The 22245-nt window shown below is 60.8% G+C and overlaps 1 protein-coding gene across 4 annotated transcripts; it reads left to right on the forward strand.

Annotated features, from left to right (window-relative positions):
- The first annotated feature begins 1660 nt into the window (after positions 1-1660).
- ZBP1 (Z-DNA binding protein 1) lies at positions 1661-14021 on the forward strand. Of its 4 annotated transcripts, none has more exons than XM_055343540.1 (8): positions 1661-1915; positions 4533-4754; positions 5356-5421; positions 5809-5982; positions 7157-7321; positions 8367-8567; positions 9506-9727; positions 12599-14021. In XM_055343540.1, the coding sequence occupies exons 1-8, from the start codon at positions 1855-1857 to the stop codon at positions 12832-12834; spliced, it is 1347 nt and encodes a 448-aa protein (XP_055199515.1). In that variant the 5' UTR covers positions 1661-1854; the 3' UTR covers positions 12835-14021. The 4 variants fall into 4 exon arrangements, with proteins under 4 accessions (XP_055199515.1, XP_055199542.1, XP_055199524.1 ...); XM_055343567.1 differs by having other exon boundaries at positions 9563-9727; XM_055343549.1 differs by having other exon boundaries at positions 5359-5421.
- The last annotated feature ends 8224 nt before the right edge of the window (positions 14022-22245 follow it).

The raw sequence follows: 22245 nt of genomic DNA on the forward strand, positions 1-22245 counted from the left end.
CCCAGGGGCCCTTGGCCTTGCCGGCTAGTGGTTCCTGCCGCGGGCTCCGAGGCCAGGGGACAAGCCCCAGGTGGCTTCAGGATGGGGCGGAGCTGCGGACTGGGACACAGCGGGTGGGGGGAGTAAGAGGGGCAGAAAGGGACCATCCAGAACTGTCCAGACAGACACCTGCCATGAGGGTGCCCGCCCGCTGGTCCTTCCACAAAGGATCTGTGCCTCGGGATTAAGCTAAAGTGAGCTGCAAGCCTACCGGGCACCTGGGTCAAAGCCAGGGCCTCATCCCCCCCTCACCCCAAGGGGTCAGCAGCGAGCAGGGAAGGAGACAAGGAACCAAGGTCAGAGAGGTCAGGAGGGAGGGCAGGGCGGGGATGGGCGAGGTCCCTCCCTCGGAGGTGCGGCCCGGCCCGGGCGGTGAGCGGGCGCCCCCTGGCGGCCAGTCCCGGCACGCGCCCCCCAGCCTCCGCGGGGTCTCCGCCCGCCCCGTCCCGCCCCGCCCCGCGAGCCTCCCAGTCTCCCCAGCAAACCCCCCCCCCGTTACCCCGCATTTAAAATTGATATCAGAGGAAGAAACACGTTTTCTCGGCTTTATATGAAAGAGAAACGAAGCGGTTTCCTGATGCTCCCAAGCTGTGGGCCCGGCGGCCTGGGGAGCGGATGCGCTGGGACCCCACCTGGGACCCCACCTGGGACCCCACCTGAGACCCCCCAGGGGCTCGGCTGTGAGCGGCCTGGGTGCTGACCCGGCGGACTGGGTGCTGACCCGGCGGACTGGGTGCACGCCTGCCCCCCTTGCTCTGCAAACACTGCTCCACACCTGCCGGCCCCTCCCCTGGCCCAAGGGCGCGGGCAAAGTCCTCCGAGGACCTGGACCCCGAACCCGGGGACTTGCAGGGCTGCGTCCGGGACCCTCGCAGCTGCCTGGCCCGAGGCCCTCCACCGCGGCGGGCCCGGTGTCCCCTCCTGAACGGCAGCTCTGAGCCCCACCCCACCCCGGGGTCGTGACCCCTAGAGACCAGGTGGACCGGGCAGGTGCCTCTTCCTAGTGTGTGGGTGCTCACGGCTGTGCGCTGTGCTCACGGCTGGACTGCTGGGGGGAGGGTCTGGTCAGGCTGTCCAACTGGATTATCCCCCTCCGCCCCCCCCCAGGACCTCCTGACATAGCTCCTTTTATTAGCACCATTGTACAGATAAGGAAACTGAGGCACAGACATGTTAAAGAACTTGCCCAAAGTCACGCAGCCAGCAAATTGTGGGCTGAGTTAGAACCCAGTTTTGGCCAAGTGCCTGCACCAACCTAAGCCTCAGTCCCCCCCCCCCCCCACCGAGAAGCCAACAGTCCTAGCCCCGACCTCGTAGGAGAGTCAGAGGGGCATTCAGGATCGGAAAGCACACAGTAGGTGCTCACTAAAAGCAGCTGTCATGTTGACACACACAATGGTTGCAAGGCCTCAGCACCCCCACCCCTCGGGGGGCCTCAGCCTGTGTGGGGGGTCAGGGCGGGCAGCGGTGGGCACCCAGAAGGTCAGGGAAGTCCCATGGGTCCAGAGAATGCTCCTTCCAACCAACACATAGTCAGGGGCCTTGCTCATCAAGTCTACTTTCGATTTTGTTTCTCTCTGAGGCCACACACAGGAGTTTCGTTTTCTTTTTCTCCCGAAAGCTGGTCAGGTCAGGCTGACCAGGCCTGCTTCTAGAGTGTGAACAGCAAACACCCACCGGCTGCCGCCTCCTCTCACAGCTGCCAGAGCACCGAGTCCAGCCGGGCAAGGGCTCGCTGCCTGCACCAGCCCATCCCCTCCACGCCGCGGGCAGAGCAGGGGCCGCGGCTCCAGGCCTCCAGCCGCTGCCGCCGGGATGGCCCAGGCCCCGGGCGACCCTGATGAGAGAGGTACCTCTTCCTCCCAAGGAACAGCAGGTGCTCTGGGCGGGGGGGGGGGGGGGGAGTTGCACCTCTGCCCAGCTCCTTTCCTGGGCTAGCTGACAGCAGTGATGGCCTGCAGGGTCCCCAGAGGGGCCCCGAGAGTACAGGGGAGCCCAGGGCCTGGTGGGGAAGGCCGGCTCTGCCCTGGGCACCTGCCAACAGCCTCTGCACGCCTTTTAGAAGCCCTCGGGGGGCAGCAGGGGGACACACGTGATGCTGTTTCCATTTTATACATGAGATTCCTCAGGCCCCGCAAGGGGGACCCGGGGCCTCGCAGCTGATGCTGGGGTCCGAACACCTGTCCTCACACTCATTTTAAGAAAGAAGAGAAGCTGCTTTGCTTCACTCCCGGATGAATAACCCATAAAAGTGAGCCGGGTATGGGGCCAGGGCTGTGTATTCTAGAGAGCCTGTGGGCTGTGGGCCACGTGTGGGCTGTGGGCTGATGATGGCTCTGATTTGGGGATTTTTGGTTTTGCTGTCACTAGCTGGTTTACTACTCACTATAATCTTTGAGATAGCTGCTCCGATCCCCGCTTCACAGATGGAAAAAGTGTGGCACGGAGAGGTCACATAGCCAGTGGATGGCAGGGCTGGGGCTCAAACCCAGGAGAGCCGCCGTCAGAGGACAGAAAATAGGACAAGGGGTGGCCTGGGGAGGGGTGCCATCGGGGTGCGCCCAGGGCCCGGGCAGGTTCCCCCGTTTCTGTTCTGCTTCTCCAAGGGGGAGGTGCAAGTACTTGTTGCTCAGTGGCTGAATTTAACTTCTCCCTCTGAGGTTTTCCTCTCCAACCTGTCACTTACACCTCGTCCAGTTTACAACTTCCCATTTACAGACGCACCAGCCTGAAGACTCGGCGCGCGAGGCCATCCAGCCCTATGGGCTTGGCCCTCACTCTGATCTCTGAGCCAGGACCCCTCTGCTCCTTTGGGGTGGGGGGGGGCGGATGGAGGAGGAGGGAGGGGAAGGCTCACCCGGGGGCAGGCTTTTCAAGAACCGGAACTCTTTTCAAGATGAGGCAAAGCCAGGCTTGCAGTTGATTGGATGGGGATCCCCGGCTGCTGGGGGTGAAGGAGTAGATGCCCCCAGGCGTCCTAACTGCACTTCTGCACCCAGCAAGGATGAACATGTCCTGATCATAGGGCAAGCCTCAGAGCCCAGCTGCAGAGCAAGCAAATAAATGCCTTATCCCTTCCCCCACTAAGGGAAAACCCAGAAGGCAAAGGATTGGGCTGCTGTCCCACCAGGTGCCCCAAGTCTTCCCTAGAAGGGCCTCACTTTGCATTTCCCACTGGGCTCTTGGGGACAAGACATTTCCTGGTAAGAGGCCGGGCTGCCAGGGAGGCCCCCTCCAGCTCCTCAGGCACTGTCTGTGCCCTGTTCTCCGCTCCCCAAAGAGCTGCTGGCTTGGATTTGTGGGATCCTGTCTGAGAGGAACGGAGGCATTCAGAGAGCTCCTGGGATTCTGCTTAGGGTCATTAACCTCAGGTGGAGAATTAGAGACCTAGTTGCTGTCCACGCCCTGCCCTGGGTCGTCTGGGCCGACACCTGTCCCAGTGGTGAGCAGATCCACTCAGACACTCGTTCATTCAAATGCTGTTTCCTGATCGTCTACTGTGTACCCAGCACTGAGTTAGACACCAAAGATACTACAGTGGACCAGGCAATCACAGCAGGGGAGCTTGGAGACGTTCTGCAGCCCCCCTCGCACACAGGGCACCCCGATCACTCGGGGCACCTAGGATGGCGCCCAAGAGAGATGGTGTTTGAGTGAGGTGTTGGGCAGGTGGAGGTTGAGGGTTGAGTAGGTGTTGGGCAGGTGGAGGTGGGGGAGAGAGTGTTCCTCATGGAGGGAACAGTGTGTGCAAAGGCCCAGGAGTGAGTGGGTTGGAAGGAGCACACGGCTGGCTGGTGCTCGGAGGGAGGCTCTGGCTGCCGAGTGGAGGGTGGGCTGGAGGGATCCCGACTGCCGACTGCCATCGGGGGAATTGCTGTGGTCACGGAGGTGGTGGTGAAGAATAGGAAGGGGGAGGCGCAGAGGGGAGAAGATGGGATCCCAGAGAGCCAGGCACCATGCTCCCAGGACTCTCCATAACCGGGCAGCGGGGAGGAGGGCCTGTTTCTGAGCATCTGTAGCTTTCTGGCTTGGATGGATAGACGCACCACTGGCGTGGACGGTGAGCCCCCGAGGAGGGGCAGGTGCCGCAGAGAGGCGGGGACCACAGGCCTCCCTCGCAGCCACTTGGCCTCTTCCCTCCCTCCCTCCCTCCCCTTGCTCTCCTGCACTCAATCTACCCCAGGCTGCCACCCTCCGCTCCCTTCTGCTCTGGGACATCTGAGGCCTGAGCATCCCCACCTCACCCTCAAGCGCTGACAGCAGGCCGAGGATGCTCGGGAGGCTGGGGCACCTCCTCTGGTCACCAAGGTCATTTCTGACCACCCCATGTGTCCCTCCCTGGACAGCCGTGTTGTTAGCGTCTGCTCGGGTCTCTGCCCCTCCCTCTGGCCTGGACCCCTCACGCGGGGACACCTCCCTGCCCCCAAGTCCCCGGCCCGGGCTCGATCCAGGGGAGAATCAGTCCCCTCTCTGCCACTCTCTCCTCCGTCCAGACCTCGAGCAGAGGATCCTGCAGGCGCTGAGGGACGCCGGCTCCCCCATCAAGTCCGTCCAGTTGGCCAAGGAATGCCAGGTGCCCAAGAAAAAACTCAACCAAGTCCTCTACCGGCTGATGAAGGAGTCGAAAGTCTCCCAGGAAGGCCAGGCGACATGGGCCCTGGGCACCGGCAGGACGGGAAGAGTGGTGCCCGCAGAGCCGGCCCAGGCCAACCAGGGTAACCTGCTCCTGGGGGAGGGGAGGGGCACCCAGGTGAGCAGGCCTGGCAGTGGACAAGCGGGTCCGGGCCTGGGTTCGAATATGAGCCCTGCCCCTTGAGGGTGCGTGGCATCCCCAGGCCGTGCCTCGTAGGTCTGCAGCCCAGGGCTGCAAGAGGGTGAGATGCGGAGGGCGCAGCCTCCCGCCTGCACACAGCAGGCACTCAGCGAAGCACTAGCAATAACACTGTTGGCCAGTGCAACCTAGTGGTGACAAGGGAACAGACTCAGCTTTGCACTGGGTCCTCCTTCGTAGTTCTGTAGCATAGAGACCAGCAGAGCTGGTGTTTGTCAGGTGCTCCCGGTGGCCGGTGGTGCCGCACACAACCTGGACGTAGGTAGGTGGCCCTCTTCCTCTTCCCCCGGAGACATGAGTCCGCAGCTCAGCTGCACAGCTGGGGAGCAGCGGGGCAGGTTTGGAGGCAGGTGCGTCTACCTGTGGACTCCGAATCCGGATCTCCCATGCGCTGGGGGCCACCGTGGAGCGGCCCCCCGTCACCAGCAGAGTCCCTGTACCCTCTGCCACCCCCCATAGCCCCTGACCCATCTTTCCTCCTCCAGCAGGGAGGTGCCAGCAAGACATAGTTGCAGTTCCAGAGGAGCCCGGCCTTCAGCTCACTGACCAGCGTAAGCATCCGGCTTTCCCCAAACTCTCCTTGGCCACTCGAGATGTTACTCTTGCCCCACCCACCGGAGGCCCCCACAAGGTGTCCAGGGGCGAGGCTCAGTCTGCACAGTGGGAGAAGCTAAGTGGCTGAGAAATCCTCTCTCTGACAGTGCTTGGCATCCCTCGTGCACCCGCCGTGTGCCCAGCGCTGTTGGGAGCGCCGTATGCTCCCCTTAGAACAGCCTTAGAACAACCTCTGCGGGGTGCTGGTCTCACGTCCCACAGTCTTCAGATGGGGAAACTGAGCACAGGGGGTCTGGGGCTGCCCAAGCTTACACAGCTAGCCAGCAGAGGAGCAGATTCAAACTCCGGGGCCCTCCCTCCTCATCCACCGCCCTGCCTCCCAGAGGAAGCCATCTACAGGTTTCTGGAAGCCCATGGGCCCTGCAAGGCGCTGAGCATCGCCAAGGGGGTGGGAAAGAAGATAGCGAAAGACGTCAACCGCGACTTGTATGATATGAGGAAGCAGCACAAGCTGGACTTTGATGAGAAGACAAGTACATGGGCAATTTATCAACCAGGTAGGTAGGTGCTGACCTGCTGCCCATGCTTGGATGGGGCAGGGCTACGAAGAGAAGCTGCAACATCTAACGCTTGGTCCTTGCTGGGCGCCCTGCCAGGCACTTTGCCAGCTCCACCTTCCTCGTCAGACCCTCACAGTAGCTTGCAGCGGTCTTGCTGATGGGTACCAGGAGGGCGGGTGTGCAGGTGGGAGTAACCAAGGAGGGCTTCCTGGAGGAGTGGCCTAAGGCTGTAGTTGCAGAAGGCAAAGGGCTGGGATAAGAGGTGTTCATAGGATGCGGAGCTCAGCTGACACAAAACTGTTAGCACTTTGTCCAACTTGGAGTTTGGAAGTTGCAGGAAGAGAAGGCTGGGCTCAGACACCCGCAGGGTGGGGTCCCAGGTGACTTGTCCATCAGGCGCAGCAGGCACGGGGCCTGGCATCAGAGGTCTACAAAAATGTTCTAATTTCTCTTAAAATCAGAAGAAAAAATGAGTATTATAATAACGGTGAAGAGTTAACCGTGACTCCCACCTAGATTGCATTTGTCTTTATCCCCACAGTGTCATAAAAGGTAATTTTGAATATTTTCTTAATGGAGGAAGGGACCCACAAAAGCACAAAAGGTGGGACGTGGCTCTGTGTGTGGAGCCGGCAAAGCCCCAGGCAGGTGCTCACCCGGCCCTTGGGATGACGCACAAGCTCACAGCGCCCAGGCGGGGCTCAGCATTGCGGGCGTGATAGCAACCTGTGACGGCGGCCAGGTTTTAAACACTGGAGAAAAAAATCCAAATTCTTAAAAAATGCCACATGAGCCCAAACCAAGCTGCTCTGGTGGCCAGAAACAGCCCATGGACGGCCACCCTGCAGCCTCTCCCTCCGCTAAAGGAGAGGGGTCCTGGGGCTCAGTGGTCAGGCGATGCCTCTGACCAGGGACAGAAGATGGGCAGCAAGGCGCCCAGGATCCCCCTGGGGTGGCAGAGGACACACGAGTAGGTGACTGCCATGGTGACTTCTAAGCAGGGCTCATCTGGGCTCCTCGTAGACCCGCCTTGGACCCCCTGACTCGGCGCCCCCGTGGCGAGCACCTGTGCCTTAACAAGCTCTGCAGGAGATTTTATTGCCGTTGTCTGGTGGGTGGACCCCTGTGCCCAGAGAGCTACCGAGGGCTCGAGTGGAATATGATTTTGCAGATTTGGGAAGAGGAAATCGGGCCACCGCAATTATTTACCAGAAAAATCCAATCAACATGATCTGTCAGAACGGACCACATAACCACATTTCCATTGACAATTCTGAAAACATCCAGATTGGACAAGGGAACGTCATGGTGAGACAGGTGGCCTCTGGGGAGAACGGTGAGTCCTGCCCCCTGGAGGGGTATGTGCTCCAGTGGGTGGGAGCAGGGAGGGGGACATTCAAGCTCCGAGGACACAGGGCGGCTTTCAGATCCTTCCTGAGAATGAGGGCGTCTTCCTTCATGCCTGGATCAAACCTCTCCTGCTTTCCCTTCATTCTGATACCTTTTGCCTCGCTTCCAATGCGACCTGATATTTTGCCTTGAGAAACAACTCAGGGCTCCCTCAGTAGAACGTCTCGAGGGGTCACTGTAGTATTTTGTTTGTTCTGAGACATGCCCTTCCCCCACATTTTAACATCTTAGAAACTGGGCATAACCAGTGACATCCTAGTTTTGTCAAAATACAGCCCCGCAAAGGGGTGCTTACTCCCTGCCAGGCACTGGGGCGGGAGGGGACAGGGGCCAGCCTTGGAGCACGAGTGACAGCACCAGCTCGAAAGCTGGAATACCCCCTGTGACCTCAGGAGAGCCCTGCCCCCCACTCCCACCCCCCACCCCTGACTCTGGGGTTCAGTTTCCCCAGCAGTGAAGCGAGGAGCTTTGTTTTAGAATCTAGATCAATGGTTCCCCATCCTTCGTCCTCTGGGTTCCACGTTCCCCAAATTGGGCCGTGCCCATGTCTGATTATTTACTTAATGTTATTAAACGATTTACCTTTTTATTCTACTCAGATTTATCTTAAAGTTCAGGTTACTAGCATTGTCTTAAGTTTAAAACCAGGAGGCTTACCATAAAAATAAACACCGAGAAGAGAAAAGGATGTCAAGGCTCCGAATGCTCACGGTTGAGGGCTCATGCCCAAGGAGACCGGCCCTAGGGAGCAGAGGCTGTGCTCGCTGACTGGGTTTCTGGGTACCCCAGGGACACCCCAGGCACCAGTCGTAAAAACCCAGGAGACACCCCCCTCACTGTTCTGCTTCCCCATCAATAGTCTGAAACACTCATCCCCAGTCCCATAGAGCCCACAAGGAATTCAGAGGCCTGTCTCCCAGGGGAAGTCAGAGGGCAGGGCTCAGAGGTCACGTTGCCGTGTCCCCTGCCAGGCTCCATGGCTCCCCTCCCTCCCGTGATGCCAGCTGATCCCTCCACTCAGGGTTCCCCAGCTGCAGCCTGGGGACCCCAGGACATCCACTTGGAGAAGACTATGCTCAGACGGGTACAGATGGGACATGACAACATGATGAACCTCAACAGCGCGCCAACCAAGGGCCCTGCCGCCTGCAGCCCCTTTGGCAGCTCCTCAGGTACCCCACCCTGCCCTCACCCCACCCCATTCATCTCCTCCCTGGGCAGAACTTGAGCTGGCCTTGGCAGGGAGAGAGGCACGATGGGAAATTCCTTTCCTTCCACCTGGAGGCTGTTACGCTGTAGAGCAGGTGGGGCTGTAGAGTCATCCCTTGCGATCCTGTGTCCTCATCTGTAGGACAGGCAGGGGTCAGCCGGAGAGGGTCAGAGGAGATGGCCAGACTGGAATGGCATCTAAGGAGGGTACATCTAAGTACCTGGTGGCCCACCAAGTGCTGTCGACAGTGACCAGAGAGCCCAGGCTAAGTCCTCTTCAGCACTGGGAACCCAGAGACAGGCTGGGGACAGAAAACAGCAGGGAGACCAGGGAGGCCGGGGACACCAGGAGGAAAGTTTCCAGAAAGGAGAAGCCGATGAGGTCAGGGAGCTCCATGGGGTCCAGTAAGAGGGGTCCAAGACAAGCTGAGGGGACAGAGGAGTAGGAGGAGGGGAGACTGCACAATTCTCGTCCGAAGTTTGGATGGGAAAGGAGCCAGGTGACAGGGGCTGGGGACCGGCTATGGCTGCACGGAGGTTTTAACCAAATGGGGAGATGGTATTGCAGAGCTTCGGGCAAACCAGGGGCACGAAGGGAGCAGCCAGTGGCAGGGAGGTGGCAGGGAGGTGGCAGGGAGGTGGCCGAAGCCCAGGGGAAGGGCCTGTGAAGAGGTGGCATTCAGGCTGGCTGACCTGGGTGGCAGAGAGGGCCGGCAGCCCAGGCCATGTGCAGAGATGCTGAGGGGGGCAGGGTTTTGACCGTGGACCGAGTCTAGCCTGGCTTCAGGGAGGAGAGTTGGCTGGGGAGAACTTGGAAGCCAAGCTGGGGGTCAAGGCTCGAGGCCACCATCCAGCTGCCTGTGCGGCCCCCGTGACATCTCTGTCTTTGGCTGCCCGACAGCCTTTGCCACCCCTGGTGACACAGAGGCTTCGTTCGAAATTCGAACGCCCAAACCAGGACCTTCCTCCGAGGGGGATGTGGCCCAGAGAGTCCACATCAGTTCGTGCATCCTTGAGGACACTGCCATCGGCAACAGCAACAGAATGACTGTCAGCTCAGGGACAGATGGTCCAGGAGGAGTTGCAAGGCCTGAGGATGCTGGGGAGCCAGGCAAGGATGCAGGTGAGCCTGGGGCAAGGTGGGCCCTGTGTTCCCTCCCTTTCTCTCTCATCCACCCACCCACCCATCCATCCATCCGTCCACCCACCCGCCCACCCCCATCCGTCCATCCACCCACCCGCCCACCCACCCACCCATCCACCCACCCGCCCACCCACCCACCCACCCATCCATCCATCCGTCCACCCACCCGCCCACCCACCCATCCATCCGTCCGTCCACCCACCCGCCCACCCACCCATCCATCCACCCACCCACCCACCCATCCATCCACCTGCCCATCCATCCATCCACCCATCAATAGTCATTCTCGAATCTCCCATTTCCCGGAGTCTGGAAGGCAGTAGAGGATCACAGCAGAGAGCAGCCCAGGAGCTAATGTGTGGGGTCCAATCTTTTTAGCCAAGTGACCTAGCCCAGCATTTAGCTCTGAGCCTCTGTTTCCCCATCTGGGGCATGAGGATGATAATTGCCTGTAGCTCCTAGTTGTGACGAGGACTGGGTGAGCTGTGCAGGCAAAGCCTCGGCACCGTGCCTGGCCCTGCGTGTGCCTCCAGGCCTCTGACGCGTCATTACCATTGGTGTTATTTGAGGCCTCATGGGAGGTGCTGAGGTGCCACAGTGAGTGAGGCTCTGTCTCAGGGAGAAACTCACTTGCTGCAGCAAAGAGACCCCCTACCCAGAGTGGCTCCCACCTGCCGGAGGCGCAGCCCACATGCAAGGGGGGCAACGGTTAAGGCTGGCGGGAGGCACAGACCCGGTTTCTTCCAGCTTGGTCCTGGGCCATCCCGAGGGCTCTGCACTCATCTGTGGGCAGAGAGGCTACGAGGGCCGGCCGGCCCCCTTCCACCAGGCACACCCACGCTCCTCGTCTCAGCCCAAGGACCTGCACTTGGCCTCAAGAGGAGCTGGGAAATGTCACTGGAGCCCAGCTCCCCCTCAGGGGAGGAGGCCCCATGGCCAACAGGAGGACACTGGGGGTGCAGTTAGCCACCGGGCCGCAGCTCCTGCCCTCTGGTGGCAGAGCCAGGTGACTCCAACTCTGCTGCACAGGCAGGAGCAAGGTGGTGGCGGCAGGTGGGGGGTGCATCCTGCGGGTGGACGAGTGTGTGCCACAGGGGAGACCAGGACGGTGGGCGGACAGAGTGCGAGTGTGACCCATGCGTGCTTCGAGGATGGCAGGGGCCAGAGCACGGCTCCACGCCGGGGTGGGACTTTGGCGTCTATCCCAAGGCTGGCGGGGGTCGTGACCAGGACAGGGTGTGAAGGGACTTCCGCCTTCCGTGTGAAGGCAGGACCGGCCCGAGGATGCAGCTCCTGACTCTCTGGGATTTGCACAAAGGAGTCATGCCAGGCCCCCTATGGTGAGAAAACCAAGCCTGGGGACCCAGCCGGCGTCCACCGGCCGCCGCCTGAAGGCCCGTGGACATTTGTGCTGGACGCCGAGTGTCCTCCCATCCTGACGGCCATGACCTTGAACTCCCAACAGCAAGAGCCCGGAGAAAGAGGGCGCCCTTTTCCCCTCTTCCCAGAAACCTCCCAGGAGGCAGGCAGGGACCCCGGGGTCATGGGCCCCACCACCTGGTCTTAGGCTGGGACCAGCCAAGACTCCTCTTGAAGGGAAAGAAACACAGCCCTCTGCTTTTGAAAAATCGCCGATGCCCCCTCCCCTGTCCCTCCCCAGGGGCTACGCGGTGGCACCGACGTGGCCTTTCTCACTCCGCACCCCTACCCACCCTCCTCGCTGGGCAGAGCAACACCTAACTTCTTACTCAGGTGATGGGCAGGACCCCGTCCTGAGACCTGTAAGGCCTGGCAGGTTTTCCTTTTGGGGGAAATGATGGGTCAGGGTCTGTCAGCACTATAGAGTGTGGCACCCTCTTCGGGGTCCCTGTGAGCTGAGGTGCCTGGACGGGCGGTCCGCAGGGGTGCCGGGGGCCCTCAGCTGCCCGCCTGCCCAGCTCACTGCTGAGACACCCCGATGGCACCGGGGACACGACTTTGGGGGCCTAGTGCAACACGGAAAAGTGGGGTTCCTGATTCCGCTTCATCGGAATTTCAAGAGCGGAATAGAGCTTTGCACTGAGCGCAGGGTCCCTCTGACTGTGGGCTCAGGCCACGTGCCCGTGAAGCTGGCCCTCCTTGGGGTCTTCTGGAGCAGGACCCCTCCCCTAGCCGTACCCCCCGCCCCAGTCATTGGCCACTTCTGGCCCCATCCTTGCCCTGAAACACACCCTCACCTGGACGTACAGCCACGAGCAAGTCAGAGAAATAGTCCAGGAAGGAGGAGGGGCAGCTCACAAAGCAATCCGGCCTTTCGAAGAGAGCCCGGCCCTGTAAAAACAAACAAAAAAACCACAATAAAACCCAGGGAGGGGTGGGCAAGGAGCTGCCGTGGCGGGGCAAGGAGAGAAGTTTCCAGGAGGAAGTGGCACCTGAGCCGAGTCCCGAGGGGGAGGGAGCCAGCTCAGCAGAGACCCGGGGAGGGCCCTGCAGGAGGAGGGCGCAGCAGGTGCACAGCCCCCAGGTGCAGAATGGGGCGCAGGAGTCTAGGGAGCTCGGGGAGCGAGTTCAGTGAGCCAGGGCTGCGCCTCTCAGAGCCGGGAAGCCCAGAGGAAAGGTCTGGATCTTGTTTTAAGGGCGCCAGGGAGCCCCTGGTGGGTTTTGAGCAGAAGCAAGTGTTAAGATGTCACTGAAGACAGGCAGGGCACAGAAGCGAGGTGGGCCCGGGGGAGACGGGAGCCCCTGCTCGGTCCTGGTGACACAGGACAGGGCCCCCACGACCGTGAGCCACGTCGCTTGGGTTATTTGAGGCGAGGGGGCCCCTGTGCTCCTTTGGCAACATCTCCTCTTCCCGGGATCCTGTCTCTGAAGGTGCGGAGTCCAGAAGCCACGTCCCCCACGACCATGACCAGGCTTCCCCCGGCAACGGCAACATCTTCACCGAGTTCATCTCCCACCTGGAAGCTGTGACTCTTGAAAGCAGGGGTCCCCGAGCTGCCGAAGCCGGCGGCCGGGTGGACAGAACCGCAGACGAGGACCCCCAGGGGCAGGGGGAGTCCAGGACAAGCAGACAGGCTCTCTCGGGAGGAGAGGACGAGCACCAGTGACCCCTCGCCGCTGTGTTTTCTGTGTCCCCTAAGTGTCATTCCCACCTTCCTGCCTCCTGACACGTGGCCAGCGAGAGTTGGCATCTGGCCCAGCGTGGGGACGGGCCAAGGCACCCCTGTCCCTGCTGCCTCCTTGGCCCACCTTCCAGCAAGGCTGCCCATTCTCCTCCCACTCAAGACCTGACTTCCTCAAGGCCCGTTATGGCTGCCTGACCTCTTTCCCGTCTGGCCTCTCTAGAACCTTCCTACTTCCACTCTGATCTCGCAGGATTTCTTAGCTGAATTTCCAGAGAACAAAACCTTCCCGTCCGGGCCCAGCGGAAGTCACCGGCCAGCTCGTGGGTCAGGTGGCCTCGGGGAATGCTTGTCATACGGCAACGTGGGCTGGTGGGTGGGCTGAGTTCCCTCGGAGGGGTGGGGGGCACGGCGGCATTTCCAGAACAAAGGAGTAGGGTGGGGCCTGGGAGACACGTGGGAAGGGACGATGGGAGGAAGATAGAGAAAGAGGGAGGCGGTGGTCAGCCAGGCAGGGCCACTGTGGAAGAGGACATACGTCCCCCACCTGTTGTGTCCATAACACACCCGCAGCTACATGCCCACGGCCCCTCCCAATGCCACACCCGCACCTCACCCTTTTTTGTGTTTCCTCCGCTGCGGGACCCTGCATGTCCAGTGTCCCGGACCCACGTGCCCTGGGGCTAGTGTCTGCCTTGGTGGAGGAAGGGCTGGCTCATCACGGAGCCTCAGTAAAGAATGTCATTGGACAACATTTTATCTCTTTTCAACGTGTCTGAGAGGATCTTGAGATCCTTGACAGGACGGTCAGTGCCCGGACCAATGCACTGCATTTAGGGTATGTCCCTAAAGGGGAGTCCTCAGGCATTGTTTGAGCCCCTGGATCCAGTCGTTCCTGAAGCAGGATCTATCTCCGCATCGGTCCATCAGAGCAGCTGGTGTCTATCCCCTCAGTGCGGAAGCCAGCTCCAGTCGATTTCAGTCTCCCAGTGTGGCACGTCTCTCTCACGTCTGTCACCCCTGTTCTCTAGCTCGATGCCAGCAGGTCTCAGCTGAGACGTGACCTCGTCCCAGAAAGCTTCCCTCTGCTCCCGAGGCACCTGTGCTTTCCTGTCAAACCCGTGTCTCGCTGCCCTGCCATTGTCTTGTTACCTGTCTGTCCCTCCGTATTCGTCAAGACTCATTTTGTCGTAGGTAGAAAGAAAGCTGGGACCCTCTCTGCACACAAGGGGATGGATGTATGGGCTCTTCTGATAGAGTCACGTCCCCGTATAAATCCGGCTTCAGGAATGTCCCCATCCAGGAAGTCAGACCATGTCTTAGGACGCAGCCCCCCTCCTTCCGTCTCTCTGCTCTGCTTTCCTCCGCGGGCAAACACGGCCCCTGGAGGCTCCAGGCCACCGTGCCGCCGACTTAGCTGCTCAGTGGAAGGAGAGCACCTCTTCCCAGCGGCAAAAGCCAGGTTGCATGGCTTTGGTTGCGTGACCACCTCTCAGCTGGTCACCGGCCAGAGTGGCGGAATGCTGTGATTGGCCGACTGGCATCACATGCCCTCTGCCTGGAACCAGGATGGGGTCAGTCACCCCGTCACCTGGCTTGAGGGCAACGGATGGGAAGTTCTCCAAAGTTACAGAAAAGGATGTCGCCAGACAGGCAGGAAGCTCAGAAGTCCCCGTATTTCCCCCGCATCAGCCAGTGAATTCACGAGGCGCGGAGGCCTTGTCCTTTCACTCAGCATGTACCCCCCCACCCCGTGCATGCTGGACAGGCCCGCGCGCCAGGCCCTGGGCCTGCTGACGGAGGGAGAGCCCTGCGCCTGGGGGAACAGTCACTGTCGGCGGGAGGTGGGCACCGACGTGGGTCTGGAGCAGGACTAGGCCCAGGGAATTAAGGGAGGACGTAACAGGGGCCCACACGCTACCCGGAGGGTCCAGGAGGCTCCAGGGGAGGAGAAGGCCCGAGAGCTCATTCTCCCACATCCGGCAGAGGGAGGCCCGGGGGGATGGGGATGATGTTCAGGGCAGGGGCACAGCCGCAATGGTCAGAGCAGGATGACCCAGTCAGCCCCACAGCCGCTTGGGTGTCAGGGGAAAGCTCAGTGCGACAGAACCAGCAGGAGGTTGGCCGGAGGGAAGCAGGTGCCAGACCTCGTGGGCCTGGGAGTGTGCACTGGACGCTGTGCTCTGTACAAGCGCACGCCCCCGCACCTGCTCACGTCTTCCAGGGAGGACTGGGCAGGTGCACACGGCCAGGAAGCTGGATTCATTAGGATGGGGGCGTCTTGTCCCATGGGCTGCAGTGGCCCATCTCCTGGGGGCTAAGTTACCTCGGCCACCGTGTTGACCGGGGCCCCCGAATCCTTCTTCCCTCTTGAGACAACCCATTTGCAACATGCCAGCAGGTATCAGGGGCTTTGAAATGGGGTCAGGCTCAGTCCTCCTCGCATTGTCTTTCCTCCGCGGTGAACTCAACACTGCTCGCCTCAAAGTTTGCCCAAGGTCTGTGGTTAACCAGGCCGTGTCAGGGGAGGCTCCAAATGCAGCTCTGAATTCAGCCTCAGCCCGCACCTCCAGCCCAAGCCGGGATACTCATCTCCCTGCGAGATTTCCCCTCTCCGTATAATTAATTTGTCATAAACACGCTGACAAAGCATTGCCAGCAGTTAATGGGGGCTGGAGGTGAAGGTCACCGCTGGTCTTTTCAGGAAGGAAATTAAGTAGCTACCATTAGCTAGCAGGGAATGATTAAGTCCGTCCATCCCCCAGCCCTCTGTTCCTGCTCGCTCCCCAGCCACCCTCCCTCCCCTCTGCCACGTTTTGTGCAAACGGGGCTGCAACTGCAAGCAACGTTGAATGGAGGCCATTGGCTGCTCTCGAGTCCGAGGTGGTTTTCCCCAAACCACCGTAACCTGCTCACAAATGCAATCCTGTTCTCTCATCCCAGCCTCTCTGCTTGTCTCAGGATGAGCCTGGGTGGGACCCCCCAGCCCATGGGGCTTTGCAGGCAGCCAAGACGAGAGGCTTCGAGCAAGACAGAGTCTCGGGAGTAACTGAGGAGCATTTTGGGGGCAAGTGACAGAAACGTAGCTCACTTAGGGCTTTAAAAAAAGAATCTATTGCACCTGGGAAATCGATACTTAGCTTCAGGAATGGCTGGCTCCAGGGGCTCAAGCATTATTTTCAGGCGTCTTTCTCCCCATCTCTCTGAGAAACTCTTTTCTGTCGCTGCCAGCTGTGCGAGGCTTAGGGCCTGTCCATTTAGCAACCCCAGGAGAAAGAGAATTGGTGCAGCCACACGCTGCTGGTAGTGTCCCGGGGAGGGTTCTGATTGGTTGAGCGTGGGCCACGTGCTTGCCCAAACTTGTAAGTGGAGCCCGTTCCACGGGGCTGAGCCTTCCAGATTCCGAGTCAGATTTCTCCAGCCCCAGTGATACACCCTTGGTCCAGAGGCAGCCTCACATCCAGCGGCCTCTTCGCTCTGATGGGTGAGACCAGGATGCCACCCACCCACGGGCAGCCTTGCCGTATCAGACGAGAGGACGGACGGGACCAGCACTGTGTATTCTGTGAAAAGGTCCTGCGAGAGGTTCTATGAACTAAGAGTTTGCTGAGCAAATAAACTGGAGAAGAACAGTAGCCGCCCTGGGTCGTCCTCAGGAGCCTCCTGCCCAGAGGTTACCAGGCTCAGGCAGGTTCGCCAATTGGCCCAGGGGAAGAGACAGGATTTGAACCAAGGCCACGGGGCTCCCGAGCCAGTGCTCGGACACCTGCTGCTGAGGAAGCAGTTTCAGAGTCAAAACCTGGCCGGGCTCTCACCGCCTGGCCTCACTTTCTGGGACACACGCCCTCGTTCCCTCCCTCCCCCTCACCTGGAGCCCGGTGGCTTTTGCTGCCATCCACGGCGGGTAGGGGGGCCACCAGCTGCCGGAGAAGCAGCCCGACCCGGAAAACCCTGTCGAGGATGTGGCCCCGTGGTTCCCCATCAGGGCCCATGTTACCCACATCCCCCTGCTGCCAGTGACATGTGACATTTTTGGTTGTCATGGGGGCAGAGGGTGGAAATGGTTTCCTGTTACTGTTGCAACAAATTGCCCCCAAGTGGTTTAAAACCACACAAACTTATCTCGCAGCGCCAGAGGTCCCGCACGGGCCTCGGTGACTGAAGTCAAGGTGTTGGCAGGGCTGGCTGCTCCCGGAGGCTCCGGGGGAGAATCGGTCTCCTGGCCTTCCCAGCTTCCGGAGGCCACTTGCGTTCCCTGCTCATGGCCCGTCCTCCACCTTCAAATCGAGCATCACAGCATCTTCCAAACTCCATCCCGTTCTCGCCGTCCTTCCTCTTACAAGGACCCTTGTGAGGCTGTGGGTCCACCTGACACCCCAGGACCACCCCCTACCTCCAGACCTTAGGCATGTCTTCGAGGTCCGAGTGTCCGAGGAGGGTGTGGAGTCACAGCTTCCAGGGACATGGACACTACTGGGGGGGCTTCACCACCCTGAAGCAGGACAGCCCCCCACAACAAAGCCATGAAGCCCCAAATGCCTGCAGAGCCAGGGTGAGAAAGCCCACCACAGGCGATCCCGTTTTCATCATTAGCATCACGAAGATCAATGAATGAGTGGGCTGTGGCATCGCAGCCCTATGTGGGCCCCGAGTGTCACCTCAGGTAAGTCCCAGCAACTCTGAGCCTCGGTGCCCTCCTCTGTAAAACGGGCAGGAATCAGGACAGCACCTCATCCTCGGAGTTCATCACGAGGTCTTACACTGTGACCCTCAGTCCAGGGAGCGTCTAACAAATGCTGACCCCACACCCATCGAGGACAGTCGCCAGGACAGTCACCTCGCTGCCGGGCCTGGGCAGGTGTATTTTTCAAAGCTCCTGCTGTGGTTTCAGGGAGCCCACTCCCCACTGAGATGTCCAGGGCGCCCCCAGCTGGGCACTCCCCGGACACCAGCAGGCCACAACCATCGCTGAGACCCCTGCAGCACTCGCTGGCCCCTGTGACGGGAGGGCAGGGCGGGGACAGGAGGACAGGAGCCCGGGCCGCCACCAGCTGAGCCAGGCCAACATTTCACAGCCTTGGGCCGAGCGCCATCTGCTGGCCGCGGACGGGCCGCACGTGCGGGGCTTGGGACCGCCGGGGATCCAGCCTGGGGACCAGGCCAGGGTGGGGAGGCCGCCGCCCCATCCCCGGCCCCCCCAGACGCGGCCTTCTGCACGTGGTCCCTGCGCAGTGCCCAGCATCCAGGCTAAATTCCTGCTCTGCTTTCTCACCTGGCTCTCCCTTCCCATCGATGCCAGCACCCCAAATCCCACAGGGAGCACCCCTGTGAGCCGGGGCCCCTAGAAGCCCCCAGCCCCTGCGGGAGCCCCAGGGGCTTACTTGCCACCATGCCCATGGCCTCGCCGCCCCGAACCCCTACCGTAGCTGACTTTTTCAGACTCCTGCTCGTACAGTCACGTGCAGTCCACGGGGAGAGGGATTCTTGCCCTTTCCACGTGGTGGAAATACTGAAGCGCAGACGAGGTGAAGCCACCCCCCCAAGGGCACCCCGCCAGGGACAAGCCCGTAGGGTTACACCCAGGGGACCAGCGAGGGAAGACAGCCCTGATGGGAGCCAGAGGAATCCTTTGGACCCTGAAGGCCACCTCACGCTTGGAGACGCCTCCTGGCGGAGACGTGGGCAGGTGGGGTTGGGGGTGACAACCCCGCCGAGCGCACAGTCAGCCCCCGTGTCTATGTACAGGGTGGGGCTGAAGTGAAGCCGCCCAGGGCCACTCTGGGGTCAGAGCTCAGCCCCCCACTCTCAGCCAGGTGACCTTGGGGTGAAACCTGGCTCACAGGAGCCCCCGTACCAGTGTCCCCGCTCACTGTGTGCTTTGGTCACCACGTTCCGAGCCGCCCCCACCTTGGAGCTCCGCCCCCACTTTGCTCTCCCAGACCCCTTCTTCCTCCTCCAAGTCCCCCTATAGCCCCTAAGTTTCCCTGACAGTCGGCCGGGACGGGATGGAACGGGGAGCCACCCCGCCCCCGGTGAGGCCCGTCCGGGCCTGGTGGGCAGCAGCTGCCCCGTCTGGGCCTGCAGGCAGTGCTTTACCGAGGTCCCCTGTTTACCCTCGTCATGGCCCTGTGACATGGACCAGCCGAGATTTTGCCCATTTCACGGACAAGGAGACTGAGGCTCGGGGTGGGGAGTAATCCTGGCACCCAGGATTAAAGGGAGATCTGACTGGCCCCCACCGTGCGTCCAACCCCCGTGTGCCCATTACGGGCAGTCAGGGCCCTCCGATTCCAAAGGGGGCCTGGGGTGGGTCACGGGGCGACTTCAAGCAGACACCAGGAGGCCAAACTGGGCTCGGTCCCCAGCGCCATGACCTTTGCCTCCAAACGTGGGTTTATCAAGGCCCCCTTTGCATCAGAGCACCAAAGGCTTTGCGGTTTCAACCTTCTTTGAGGGAGGCAAGGCAAAACCAAAAAAATTCTAGAAAACTTGGTTTGCTCCTATAAACGCACCCGCTCAGCAGCCCTGAGTCAGCCGGGGCCACTCCCAAAGGCTGCTCCAATTCCGTTGTACGAGAATATTCACTGACGCAGCACGAGACCCACCACCCGGCCGTTCACGGGGACAAGCCGAGCAGGCCGCGAACCTTCCGTGGCGGGGAGGGCCGGCTCACTTCTTGGACGGGAGTCGAGTCTGGCTGGACGGCTGGAGAACACTCACGGCTCGCTCTGGGGGTGGGACTCCACGTGGTCAGCTTCTCCGGCGCTACCGGGTCTCGGACTTCACCTGCAGGCGCGTGTGCTGCGTGGGTGACCACAAACACCCACAGGACTAGAGACGCGGGTGGAGACGGGCCTCCTGCACCCCAGAAGCGCCGGCCCGGGTCAGGGCCCGGGCCATGGCTCTGGCCACCAGGTGGCACTCCCGATCTTTTTTTTCTCTTTTCTCTTTTCTTTCTTTTTTTTTTTTTTTGCAAACAGAGCTCAAGCTTGGACCTAACTGGGCAGTGGGAGGGGGGTCACAGGATCCACTTCTCTGCCTCAACTGGGCCCAGGGCCCCTGGGGCAGGGGTCAGCTCCTGGGGTCCTTTCCAGGGCTGGAACTTTGCATGTGAAGACCCCTCCACCCCGTCCCACCCTGTCTCTGTGGACAGTGTGGCGGGTCCTCCACAGAGCAGCGGTGACCACGCTGCACATCTGTCACCCCCAGCCCAGAGGTAGGCGCCCTCGAGACGACCTTTGGGTGCCTTCTTGTCCAGTCCCTGCAGGGGTCACTGGCGTCTACCTGCCCAGGCTCCTTCTGTCCTGGGGAAACCCTTGCTCCCATGGGGCTCCTGACTCTTCCTACCACCCCCTCATCCTAGGGCAGCGCCTAGGACCCTGACAGCTCTTGTCTCTCCCTGCCTGTCACTCTACGTCTCTCTGGTTTTCTCTGTCTCTGTCTCCCTCTCACCATCCCCTCCTACAGGATGACATCTTTGTTCCAACAAAGTCCCAAATACCCATGTGTTTGCACAGGCAGATTCTCAGGCCCCTCCCCTGCAGAATTCAATCCAATGGGTCTGGGTAGGGCCCCGGAATCTGCATTTCATGTAAACCTCGGCAGACTCTCCCCTGCTGAAAACTCTATGTGGTTAGTTCACAGCCCAGAATCGCTCCTAAGCTGGGATGGGGGACTGGCCTAGCTTTGCTGGCCTTCCTCACCTCCCGACCTTCCTGCCTCCCTCCCTAGCCCTAGCCACACCAGTCTTGAATTGACTTAACGTCCTCCTGTCCCAGGACCTTTGCACATGTACTCCTTGTGGCTTCCTTTCTCTGTCTTTTCTGGCTGGCTCATTTTCAGGGTCTCCTTTCAAATGCTTCCTTGTCAGAGAAGCCCTCCCCGTCACCCAGGCGCTACCTGTCAGAGCTCCTGAGCTACGTCCTGAGCACCCAGAGCAATCTGCCAATATATCATTTCCTTCTTCCCTTAATTCATCTCTCTCCCTGGATGACACTAGGCTCCAGAGGTGTGTGTCCTCTGTTCGTCTGTCCGCTGTCTCTTCAGCGACCTGAGCGAGGTCTGGCCAGCAAGTAGAGACATAGTATATGTTTCATGAATGAATGAATGAGTGAGCTCCCAGAGGTGACCGAGGTCCAGTAGGGCTGGAGACCTAGACAAGTAGCCTATCATTCCGACCCTTTCAAGGTCTGGCTCCACCTTCCCCCGCCCCCTATGGTCCCCCAGACGTGCTCACTCCAGTCCAGGAACATCCCCATTCCAGCCTGTGGGCCTTAGCTTGGGCAGTGGCCTCCCCCTGGATGCCCCCCCACCAACTCTGCCCACAACCCTATGTTAAGGCCTCACCCAACCTCCGTCTTTGCATGAAGCCTTCCGAGTCCCTTCCCTGAGTCAACATTTACCTCTCTGTCCTATAAATTCCACCCTGTGCTTGATGGGTCCCTCAGGGTTCAGCCCAAGGCCATTGTTGTCTTCTCCAAGGGCAGTGCCATGCTGGGACCCAGCCTGTCCCTACCGTCCCCAGATGCCAGAGTGGACTTCCAAAGACACCGGACGGCTCCAGGGCCCCTGGCCCAGGGATGCCATGGCCATAGGGACAGGTGTAGCCCGGGAATCGGCATTCTGCAACCCCTTCCCCACCCCGGCCCACGCTGATGCAGGTTGTAGGGGCTGGACTCTGACTCACCTGAGCTCAGGGCCCATGCGGCCTGGCAGGCCCAGAACCGAGAAGGCCGCAGCTCGAGGTGTCCTGGTCCACCTCGTCCTGAGGGCAGAGGCTTTGCCCCAGAGCTGCCTCGGTGGTGGTTCAAACCCTCCGCCAGGCGGCACCGCTGTGGGCAAGTCTGCACCTTCCCTGTGCCTGCTTTCCCACCTGCACCCCGACCTTGTGGGCTGCTGGGGGCCGGGGGGGTGTGTTCAGGGACCCTGACCCCTGACGCCCTTGGATAGGCCCTACAGAAGTGAGAATTGCTCATCTGTCGGAGAAGTCGGCCTTGGAGCCGAGAGGGAGCGCGTGAGCTGGGCACTGTCCCCTCTCAGCAGGTACAGGGGTGTCGGGAGAGCTGGCGGCCATGCAGGTGACCCTCTGGCCTCGGGCTCCCGCTCGCTAACGGGGTCCAGTCCATCCGGCCTCACACGCAGGCAGAGGTGAGGGACCCGGCTCACGGCCAGTCCCTGCCATCCCGCTGTGAGCTCCTAAATGTCCTGGCTGTGCCGTCACCCCTGCGCCCTCATTCTGGGGCTCCAGGACATCGGACCTGCCCCCTCGTCCCCCGGTCCCCTTCCTCGTGTGAGAGGGGACTGTCACCCCCCTGGTGCGGCCCCCTCAGCCGGCCTGCATCTCGGACTCCCCCAGGGTCCCGGTCGGGCCCCTCACTGTCCTCGCCGCCTTCCCTC

This window comes from Nyctereutes procyonoides, unplaced genomic scaffold (assembly GCF_905146905.1).
Source record: "Nyctereutes procyonoides isolate TBG_1078 unplaced genomic scaffold, NYPRO_anot_genome, whole genome shotgun sequence".
Lineage (NCBI taxonomy): Eukaryota > Metazoa > Chordata > Mammalia > Carnivora > Canidae > Nyctereutes > Nyctereutes procyonoides.